At 38.9% G+C, this 11,365-nt stretch overlaps 1 protein-coding gene and 1 non-coding gene across 3 annotated transcripts; both read right to left on the minus strand.

The window, feature by feature from the left end:
- Positions 1-123: 123 nt before the first annotated feature.
- On the minus strand, positions 124-10,459 carry vps37a (VPS37A subunit of ESCRT-I). 2 transcript variants are annotated; one of them, XM_008317509.3, is made up of 12 exons: positions 9,909-10,459; positions 9,040-9,114; positions 8,435-8,552; positions 7,796-7,899; positions 7,343-7,562; positions 7,006-7,076; positions 6,781-6,908; positions 6,624-6,682; positions 6,463-6,531; positions 6,167-6,310; positions 5,996-6,084; positions 3,372-5,197 (listed from the first exon to the last, which is right to left on the minus strand). In XM_008317509.3, the coding sequence occupies exons 1-11, from the start codon at positions 10,016-10,018 to the stop codon at positions 6,004-6,006; spliced, it is 1,179 nt and encodes a 392-aa protein (XP_008315731.1). In that variant the 5' UTR covers positions 10,019-10,459; the 3' UTR covers positions 3,372-5,197; positions 5,996-6,003. The 2 variants fall into 2 exon arrangements, with proteins under 2 accessions (XP_024914467.1, XP_008315731.1); XM_025058699.1 differs by lacking the exons at positions 6,463-6,531; positions 6,624-6,682; positions 6,781-6,908; ... (4 more) ...; positions 9,040-9,114; positions 9,909-10,459 and adding an exon at positions 124-3,015 and having other exon boundaries at positions 3,048-5,197; positions 6,167-6,414.
- Positions 10,460-11,119: 660 nt separating this feature from the next.
- LOC112487555 (small nucleolar RNA U3) lies at positions 11,120-11,334 on the minus strand. Its single transcript, XR_003050739.1, has one exon. It is a non-coding gene; the product is annotated as a small nucleolar RNA U3 (small nucleolar RNA).
- Positions 11,335-11,365: the final 31 nt, after the last annotated feature.

Consider the following 11,365-nt stretch of genomic DNA (forward strand, 5'->3'; position numbering starts at 1 on the left):
CATTATTTGACTAAATTAAAAAGAAACATTTTTACAAAGGTATCACCAAAGTGTAAAGATCAGCAGAAAACATTAATTCCAATAATGCATTTTTTGGGGGGTTAAAATGATGATAGTAAAGACACGCATTATGACACAGGGAACAGTGGTTGCATTATGACTAATGACTATAACCTTAAGCACTTAAATCGGATCCTGCAATTACAATGCAGAGTCATTGGACTGAAGGTGAACTGCTTTAAAGAACACTTATGTGGGAGGAGTCTTTTTCCAGTATCTTTAGCGTGATTATAAACTTTATGGATTTTCTAAACCAGGGATAGAAGAAGGCATATATGATGGGGTTCATACAGGAGTTTAGGTAAAGCAGCCAGGACACGATGGGCCAGGCAAGAGCACTGTTTGTTGTCTCCTGTCCTGCAAGAGAAGGGTAGTAATACGGACAGAAGGTCATCAGAAACATCATTATGACCACGCCCAGGGTCCTGGCTGCTTTCCTCTCCGACTTCTTAGCGGTGACTTTTACTGACACACCTGCAGCTGCTGCGATGTGTGTGTGTGTGGCTCGAGCCTGAGACACAGCCACAACAAACACTCTCATGTACAGAACCACAATGACGGAGCACGGGCCAATGAAAGTGAACACCAAGTCTACGGCTCCAGAGACGTAGCTAATCACCACCACACACTCACCATAACAGGACCTGTATCTGTTTGGCTGCTGGAGATGGTCCTTCAGTATCAAACCGTTATAGAGAACGGAGAAGGCCCAGCACAGACACACTGTCACCTCCACTCTGCTGCGAGTAATCCTCCTGGAGTACTGCAGAGGGTAACAGATGGCTACATAACGATCGACAGATATGAGAACCATGTTCCCCACAGATGCTGAGGTGAGAGTGAAGCCTACAATGTAAGACAAAGCACACATGAGCTCACCCATGATCCAGCAGGGCTCTGTGATTCTAACTGTTTCCACCGGCATCACCAGCAGCCCCACCAGAAGGTCTGCTATGGCCAGGGAGAGCAAGAGCAGGTTGGTGGGAGTGTGGAGCTGTTTAAAGTGGGAGATAGAGAGGACAACCAGCAGGTTCAGAGCTACAGTGAGCACAGCCAGAAATGACAGCAGTGTGTAGAGGAGGACGGCCTTAGAGCCAGAATCTGCTGATACCCTGCAGGACAAATTCAGCAGCTGAGGGTAGCACAGCTTAGTGGCCGCCACACTGTCCATCATCAGCTTCTGAGGAGAAGTGAGTGTCTCGACAGACTTCTGATGCTAGAGTGCAGATCATTTATCCATCTGGTCACTCCCTGCTCCTCATCAACTCCTCCTCATCACTGGGGTTTGTTTACCCTCATATCCCCTCATCTCCAGTTTTTCCACCTTCCCTCCTCCCTCTTTTTTTTCCATACTCCTAATGATGCAACATGTTGGCTCATCAAACTCGTGGAAAAAGTTTGTTCTCCACTTAACATCAAAGTTAACAGACAAACAAACTTTCACTTTAGAAAGTTAATTTATTCATAATTTATGGCTTTATGCTTTATAGGGTCAAAGGTGAGCTGAAGTCTGGACTGTTGACCAACTGTTCACACATTAATACCTGGCAGTGTCCAGTTAAACCAGTCCTGCATGTTTTTGGACTGTGGGGGGGAAACTCAATTTGAAACTCATATTTTTCAAGCTCTTCTCAGCCATGTCCTATATTTTACATTAGAAAACTCCTACAGTGCACCAACAAAAAGGCCCAAATGTATTTGTAATAAGATATAATGATCTTTGAATTTCAATTTACTCACAATTTACTTAGTGTGAAGCCTGAGCCTGTTTAGTTGAACACGAGCCTGACACACTCACAGGAATTCCAAAAAGAGTGTACTTAATTGTTCAGTGCATCACTATTGCAGTAAAAAGACTAATTATAATAACATCAATGTTTTCCTTGTTGAAATTTATCAAAAAATTGTGATAACATTATTATTATGTTGGTATGTGACGTAGCAAACAAAGAAGCTGTAGATGAGACAGAAACAGTGTCCAGTCTGTGGTGTAGAAGTTTTGCCAGAAGAAGGGTTTCTCAGTCTTAAGAAATTCACCACTAACTGACATATTACTATGCAAAATATCTGCTGCCAAACTGACCTCAAAAGCTGCACAACGACTAAAATCAGGTGTAGGCAAATGGTATCTTAGGTTAATAATATTAACTTCTTAAAAAAAAAGCTTAAAGATCTTCCTCGTATTGTGATCAACACACGTAAACCTGACACACTGTTAATTGTTTTGAGCTTAAAATTTCAACAATGGTTTTCACCCTGCTGAGGGAATAAATCCTTATTTTATATCTAAAAGAAAACTTTGGTTTTGGATATAAAAAAAATATTCCTCAATCCAATGTGTCTCCATGGAGTTTTTGTTTGTTTAGTAAGGATTTGCTAGGTTGCATCATGTATTCAAGAGGGAAAATATGTGTTAACACAGTTCACTAAAAAAATCCCAGTGGTGGTTTGACTTGTTGAAGTAATTACCAGTGGATAGGATTCTCTTCAAACAAGAAAACAATGTAATAATCCTGCCTGGAAAATAAACTTCTGTGCTTTTAAACTAGTACATGCAGAAATAAAGACAGGTGAAGAAACAGGACGTTATTTGATCTGTAAACGAACCAAAGAGCATAAGTTTAAGACAGTACTATGGGTTAGTGACTCGCAACCACTGTGCTGTGGCACACTGCCGTGACATGACCAATCATTAGGTGTGCCATAGAAAATAATGCAATCAATCATTTAAATACTGCAAATAATTTTTATTTGCTTGTCTACGCAACGGTAACAAGCAGAATATTTATATACTCTTCCAATAAGTGGCACCAGATGATATCAAACTAACAAAAGGAATCTTTGAGTGTCTTTTTTCAACTCAAATCAGCACAGTGTTCAACTAAACAAGACAGGTTTAAATGCAGAGTAATTAAAGTATGGAAAATTTCATAGAAGAAAATTGTTTAATTTCACCTTTTGAAAAGAAGAAAATTGTTTAATTTCACCTTTTGCTCATGGTGGGCCTTCCTACTCTAAAGTATCTGTTAAAATATCTGCCTTTAGAAAACTGGTTTGTTATTAGTACAACTGTCATACCAGTTGCACTAATAACAAACTATAAACTCCTCTAAATCCTTATTTATTTAGAAAAAAATAACCATTTACTGCAAAGATTCCAACACAGACCAAATTTATTGATATTTACTACTTTCTGGATTATAATTTACACTGTGAAACCAAAGAGTACTTTGTAAGACAACTGATAGGGTTGTTTTTATATGTCCATGCTTGTTCAAAGGGTTGTTAGAAAGTACCTTCAACAATCCAGATTTACTCAAATGCTTTATTAACTCTAACAAATTAAATAACATATAATACAAGGTGTTGTTGATTACAATCACACCGACTATTGACAATTTAATACAGTATCCAATGTCATGGGTTTCACTGCAGCATGTTCCTAATACTTTTCAACCTATCCCCAGGCTTTAGAGGCTCCGCAAACAGTTCAAATAGAATGTGTGAAAACAGTCAAGTTTTCACTGCGACGTCTGGCCTCCAGTGTGTTACACGCAGGAAAATAAATATAAGGGTTGTAAATGTCTGAGTAGATGTTTATCTAAACCATCTACTTGATGAACTGTGCAACTGACTTCCCTTCTAAGCAAAAACAAGCCAAAGGTTAAACTGTTCTGTGTAGTGTTGCTTTTTCTAGCTTGTTCGTTAACAAAAATAGGAAATCTAATAATTAAAAACTTCTATGTTAACTAGTTCATGTTTAACTTACAGTATGCAAATCAATACACTATAAACCAAGTATTGCCTTAAGACCTATATAAGCAATTCATCTGTGCAAAACACACCAGCATCAAGAATGCTTCCACCAAACTGCCAAAGGGGCAAGTTTTCATTTTATGAGGCAACTTAAAACCGCTGTCCCATCCTTGTTTTATTTTGTTGGCAAAATCAAAAAATGTCCGGTTACAAATTACAGTAGACTGAAAACAATAGTGCTGACATCTGGGGATGTCTGGAATAACCTACAGATGAAGAAGGTACTTTAATAAGTTGGACATCATTCCTAGTTTATGTCCAGCAGGAAGCAAATAGGAAAGGAAATAATCCAGGACTTACCAGCGGAAAGGAAATACAGGCAGCAGCTTTAGCATGACTAAGAATACTGTCTGTCACAATCCTTCACATCACCAACCACTCTGATCACTCAACATGACACCAATCCTAATCACATAGAAATATCTTCAATTTCAAAATCAAAGATAAGTCACACTGGACTGACAAGATGTGAAAGAATATTCAAAATCAAATGTCAGGGATGTTCCATTCCATGCGTCTTTGCAACTTACACAGGCCACAACAGGAAGTGGCATTAACTATGTGTTTACCCTAGGGCTCGAAGCCAGGACCTTCTTCGACAGAAGTGTAAGGCAGGCCTGATCGCCGCTTCACTATGAAACCACCATATAAGACCTTGTATTGGCCAGAAATCAAACACAGCCCTCTCATTTGCAGACAAGAATTCTACCACTGAACCACCAATGCTTGTTTAAATAATAATAATAATAATAATAATAAACTCTTTTATTACAGTTCCTCTGATAGGTCAAGTCAATACATTCAATACATTGACACAGAGTGACCCTTCAACTTTGACTTGTATTGTTTTGTGTTGTCCATTTCTGACACCTACAGGTGAGGGTCCGTCACTGAAACTATACTCTCTCATGTCAACACAAACAAACGCATCATAATCATTGTTTCAATGTTAATTTAAGAACAATTATATCATCTGAGATGTTTTCAAATTACAGCCATGTATGTCACTGTCATAAAGGCTGGTGACTTCTGATTTAAACTAACTAACTTACAAGTAACTGGATCATAACTTGGTACAGTCAGACCCTCCATCGTACACAGACCATGTGTTAGAAGTGGATTGGAACATCCCTAAAGAATGTTTCAGTTACTTTTCCTGTTTTGGCCTCCAGTAGTGACTCTGTAGCTTCCTTTCTTAAAAAAAAAAAACTACAGTTGCCATTTTTCCTCCAAGTGTCCCTCGTCGACTCAGTGTGCTTATCGTCCTGTAGGATCTCCGTCTCCTGTCACTTGGCAGCAGATGGTTGAGAAAACACCAGCCCTGAGGATGGACAGAGTGCAGACGTTTGTCAATCATGTGCTCATTTAACTCTGGGATTTAAATGTGTTCAAATGTTCACTCATATTTAGATGTACAACCTGCAGGCCAGGCAGAAACAGTATATGATCAGAAAGGATTAGAGCAGGCGGGTTGTGTTATCTCTTTGAAGAACCAAAAACAGGTGGTCAGATTACATTAAAGTGACTGGGAGTTTGAGCTCCCAGGATGAGAAGTTCTGCCCATCTTGACTGTCTTTGTCTTACGTGACCTTTAATCAAATGTGTGTGTTTGCTATTGATAACACTCTCCTCACTCATTTCATGTTGCTTACATTTTATACACACAGATGTAAATGAATGTGAACACTGCACACTCAGTCATACAATATGAAAGTACACGCACAAACAGCTTGCTCTTGCCCTCACTCTTGCACATGATTTTAGGACACCACGTGATATCTTCCTCTATTGCATTAATTGTGACCAGAGTGTGACACTGGAGGACTGCAGCACTGAGCTGCAGGTTGGGGGAGAGTGGGGAAATGCTATAAATATAGGCAAAAATATTTGTTATCAATTGCAATGAAAGAAATAAAAATCCGATCATTTATGGCGCGACCATTATTGGCCTAAACAGCAGCATCAGTTACTCTAGATATGCATTGAAAGTGTCAAATCCTACTGTCTCTTCAATCCACAGTGATGACTTCAGACCTGTACGGTGCTCATTTCACCACTTACAGGATTCTATGTTTCCCTTTTGTTTTATAGTTGACATTTTTAATTGTACGACAATTACCCTGTGTTCTAGTGGCTGCTGGGAAACTGTCCGTGTATGTTGATAGGCTGTTGCAGCTTCTCTTCTTTGGCCCTTCTGCTGTGGCAAAGCTGCAGAATAAGACAAGAGAAACAAAGTTGTGAAAACGTCGTCCTGGAAAAACACTACAGCACCTGACCTCAGACACCGTACCGTCCTCTTCTCCATGAAATTTGTCAGAAATTCATCTATGTCAGTTCGCCCCTCTAGGAAGTTTTTCGCCGTCTCTTCTGACTCCTCCTCCGCTTGGTGGGCTGCAACTTTTAACCGAGCCTGTAGGGTACTAAGACTGCAACTCTACAAAAAGAGCAGAAGAAAGAAAACATGATACCAGCCTACTGTAAGTGGTTGAACATAAACAATCAATATTTGATTTTCATCAATATATATATATAAACACACCTACTGTACATTTACATACATCTATATATATATATATATATATATATATATATATATTCATGTTGTCTCTGCATCTTCATCTCAAATGCTGATTTCATCTGTGTCAACTGTTCAAACTGTCAACACAGGAAACAGAGCTTCACATCAGTGAACTGAAAAAAAATGGGTTTGATACATTTGTGTTACAACATGAGATGACAACAACAACCTTGTACAGCATTTCCTGTCTTTTCCCCTCCAACTGTGGCTCCATCTGCAGGTTTTTCTCTGTCAAAGACAAACGATCAGATACAGTTCTGTGTGACGTTCACCTTCTACTAGCATTCACTTTTGTGAGTAGATTGTCTGTTGGTGGAGGAACTCACTGGCTATGTCCACTATGTTGCTGACCAGCTCCTCTTTATCATTTATAACCTGCTTGAGCTGCGGCAAACTCAAAAAGAACTTCAGCAGCACGTCTTCATCTTCAGACATATCTGACAGCTGGGTCAGACTGGGGTAACAAACAAATGGGACAAACAATGGAATTAATGGAATAAGAAGAGCAGCAGTAATACAAGAACAACAACTATATTTTTAGAATACTGTACTTCATGTCACATAGTTCAGAAAATGTCTCTGGAATTTCTGGCATCTTATACATATGTCCATTTAGTCCAGCCTGTAAGAGACAAGACAACACAGTATGATTTTTTATTGCTTTAAAATCAACTCTGGTTTGTCAGCACAATGGATTCAGTTACAGAGCAGTACACCAGTGTCTATAGCACCCCTAGTGGGGTACACTTTAGACTTTGTATAAATTCAGAGTATAATAACTTACTATATATACAGTAAACGTTAACACACCAGTAGTTTAACTCTTATCTCTTTTCGTATATGAACAGTCTACAACCATACACGAGTGTGTGCTATGTTTCTATTTACCTGTGACTCTCCAGTAGGTACAGGCAGTGGCAGATCAGAGATCAGTCCATATGGAGTTGGAACACGAGGAATTGCATGGACAGAATCCATGCCTGGGTGAGGCATTGGGGTCGAACCTGCACCCAGATTGGGAGGTGGTGTCTGAGTGGGTCCTACATGACGGGCACTATAGTGGAACGCCTGAGGTGGGTAAGGAGCCATGCCTGACGACTTGAACATACTGCTGCAATACATGTGATGTAGGTTAAAACCAACACACTTTAAGATAACAAGTGTATGAAAATACTTTTAGAAAATATCATGTAAAAATAAACATGTATCTGGTAAAACCAGCTACACGTTTATTTTTAATGCAGTTGTTATGTTGCTTTTGTTGTTATTTTGATGAGCAAACAAAACTCACGTAAATACATGTGAATATACTGAATATTGTCTGTAAAAGCTTAAACTCACTATGGAAAGCCAGGAGCACCAGTAGACATCAGGGCAGGTGGACTCTCCCAGAACTCATCCAGCACACTCTGAACAACTTTGCCAAGGTCTGAGTGCATACCAAACTACAACATAGAGCACTATTACAACAAGGTTCCTTGGATTAGACACTGCAGGAGTTACTAAATTCTAATTATGATGCTGCAAACCCATCAAAACCGGTGGAGTGTGCATCGTTAACCATTATTAAATGGAACCAAATCTGTAACATTTAAAAGTAAATATCATAATGCCTCATTTTCTTCTAGTATTTCATCAGCTGTTTTTCTGTTCACATGTCATAATTTCATCAAAGAAATATGTACCATATATCCTAGTTTAATAAAAATAAATAAATAAAATGATTGGTAGAGAAAAATGTTTTCTTAAATTAAATTCAAGATTTTATCATTTATCAAATAATCTATCCAGCAGACCAGTGATTATCAGAACAATCTTTGCTTTCAGTCCTAATGATAACTAGATGTCTATACAAGCTGCTTTTCAATATGGGTCAAAAAACATCTTATATTTTCCTCAACATTGTCGATAAATATATTTTAATCAACTATTTAAGAAAATCTAAACTTTCCAAGAAGAAATTGAAAAGCCTCAACTTACATTCGTGATAAGTGGACTAGTGATCATGGTTCCATTATTGCTGTCTACTAGATGATGTCCAACCGGAGGGTAAACACTAACCATTGGCTTCTCTTGAGGAAACTGAGGAGGTAGAAGACTGCAAAAGAGAGACGGAGGAAGGAAATATAGAAGGAAGAAAGGATAAAAAAAGAGGAACACAGAAACACTGAGTTTATCTACTCCTTGAATGAGTGGTCAGTATTGTATGTATTACTAATGATGCAATGATCACCCTGTATGTTTATTCAGCTTAGGATTTAGGAGTCACTTGAAAGTGGGCCTTCAATTACCACAAATAAACAAACAAATTATCAAGATTACATTCAATCAAGACTATCACCTGTTTGCACCTCATCCATTCTCAAATAAAACATAGTACTGGTGGAGTGTGTAAAAGGAGAAGTTTACCACCAGAGCAAGGGAATATTAAACACATTATTCACATGAGTTCCCACTGTTTGTGCCTGAGTGTAGAATTCTTTGTGATTTGATATTTCACATTGAACTGCCTATATAGAATTTAGAGAATATTTACAAAACCCCCATCAGACAGACAGATTGTCAGGCAGTAAAGTCATACTTACACGTTGACACTAATGGTGGAGTTGTTGACTGTGAATGGTATTCTGTATTCCACATCCTTTTGGATCTCAGCAAGGCTGTAGTTAAAAAGGAACACAGGAAATGTCATGTGCCATCACTACAATATGAAGGAAAACAATGAACATCCTCAACAACTTCGGTGAGAACTCTTGTTTGATGAGTGGGGAGAAAAGTGAAAAATGAAAGGTAAACAGCAAAACCTGCTTACAAATATTGACATTGCTTTAAGGTCAAAACAGAATTAATAAAAATACCCCTTTTAAATACTCACAACACGTAACCTTCACTAACAGTGTCCCGTTTCTCTAATTTATTTTAATACAATTATTTATGCTTTGTTGTATGTGTTATGAACATGTATTCGCTGTGGTGTGCAGTAAAGTTTCAGTTAGACTAAATCAACTACACCCGTTAACTACTCCCAACAGTGGGACGGTCACAGGACAGAACATCCACGATTTGTTTCATCCGCTCTAAAAATAGAAAATGTGACCGTCACTTGCTGACTTGATTAGCTCACCCTGGGATACACAACCCTGACAGTCTGATCTACCAGGAAATAGTTTGCTCTAATCAGCGCTGATGTAAACATTAGCTTGTTGGCTCAAAAAATGTAAAACAATATTAGTCGATGTTTACGAATAACAAGGACAGTAAACTATTTGATAGCCTCGTATGTCTTCTGTGACACTAATGGCTAGCTGAGTAAACAACAGCTAACGAGTTGACGTGCTCAGCCTATCACTTGAATAGAACACTATGTGCTGGCTAAAATTTGCATTAATATGAAACCACATGTCGACGAGCTCATGTTTAACACCGGTCTATCGCTTTAGGTGTCGTGAATTACCTGGGGTGAGCTGCTTTAAGTGACTCAATCTGCCGCTGTCTCTGTTGCTGTAGGCTGTTGAGTTGGGGGAGAGCTCCGGAGCCTTTGGACAGAGGAAAAAGCCAGTTCATTCTGTCCCGTTGGACAACCAACCACTATAACCGATGACAGAAGTTTCGGGCCAAAAACCAACAAACAAAAGAATGGAAGCGAAAGTGAACATGAAGAACGCACGGACGAAGACTTATGTAGGGCTAACCCGTTAGCCGGCTAACCAACGAAACAGCTTGCTGTCCACGCGGATTCTTTTGTACTCAGGTTACAAAGTCAGATATCAATTCCCCATGTGTTGACAAAAATGTGAACATGGCGCACTGCCATTAACAACGGTAAAATTGGGTGATAATTACAGCTACAGGAAGAAAACAACGGAGAGACACTGATCAACTTATTTACGTCATACGTAACGCACCAAGTATACGTCAGAACGACTTCCTTCTTCCCTGCGTTTAAAGACGACGCGTCGCTGGTACACTGCTGCCACCAAGCGGGACTCCTGAGCAGGCCAACTGCTACAACGGAGTATTTTGGCTACATTACTGAACAAATTAACCAACATAAAATTACAAGATCAAAGTGGTAACGTAAGTAAGTAGTAAGTTTATAAGAACTTGTAACGTTACGACAATAAAGTCATATATTTGTGAGTAAAGTTATTAATGTACGACATTAAAGATGTCTTTAGAATGTGTTTTTCGCTGTTTTCCCACATCAGTAGAAGAGATTCATGGATATAGCTAAAGAGGACATGGTGATGGTACTCGTAACAGTAGAGGCAAAGGATGGGACAGATGGTGACCCCTGGAGTGAGCAGCCTAACGTACAGTTAAAATGCCATTACAATGAATACACTTTAAATCCCAGTAAACAGACTACACATATGTAACAGAGAGTGACGCAAGTGGAAAACTAAAGCTGTAGAGAGTACAGGTAGTTAGGATGGATGTGACACTGCACAAAAAAGCAACAAATTGAAATAAAGGTATACTTGCTCGTTCCTAAAAAGATGATAACGACCAACCACCACCCCTGGACCTAGATATCTCAACACATTTACATAACAGAATAATTGACAGCAGACCTAACACAACTGTTTGTAGAGAAGTGGAACTCTGTTGCATGAATCAAATGACTCAGAAATTACAATATTGATTAGTAACACATCCTGGTGAACCACTATGAACACATGCTCTTTCTCTCTGCTTCATTGAGAAGTGGAGAACAGTCATCAATGACAAAGAGTCCATGAACACATCATTTCTCTCTGTCTATTTCCTGCTCAGAAGAGAATGTCCCAACTCATCATCATGGTTAGTGAGACCACACTCTTTAGAAACACATTTCCACAATAAGAAACTATAGAAATGATCCCTGAAAGTATAGTCTTGATGATTGACTGAGTGAAGACAAGATCCCAT

Source organism: Cynoglossus semilaevis, chromosome 9, assembly GCF_000523025.1.
Source record: "Cynoglossus semilaevis isolate Cse_v1.0 chromosome 9, Cse_v1.0, whole genome shotgun sequence".
NCBI lineage: Eukaryota > Metazoa > Chordata > Actinopteri > Pleuronectiformes > Cynoglossidae > Cynoglossus > Cynoglossus semilaevis.

Excerpts from the sequence above, each read along its gene's own strand:
- vps37a (XM_008317509.3), bottom strand. The coding sequence starts at position 10,018 with ATGAACTGGCTTTTTCCTCTGTCCAAAGGCTCCGGAGCTCTCCCCCAA. Across the intron at positions 8,553-9,039 it reads TCCACCATTAGTGTCAACGT|TCTTCTACCTCCTCAGTTTC; the intron begins GTAAGTATGACT and ends TCTCTTTTGCAG. Across the intron at positions 7,900-8,434 it reads CTAGTCCACTTATCACGAAT|TTTGGTATGCACTCAGACCT; the intron begins GTAAGTTGAGGC and ends TCTATGTTGTAG.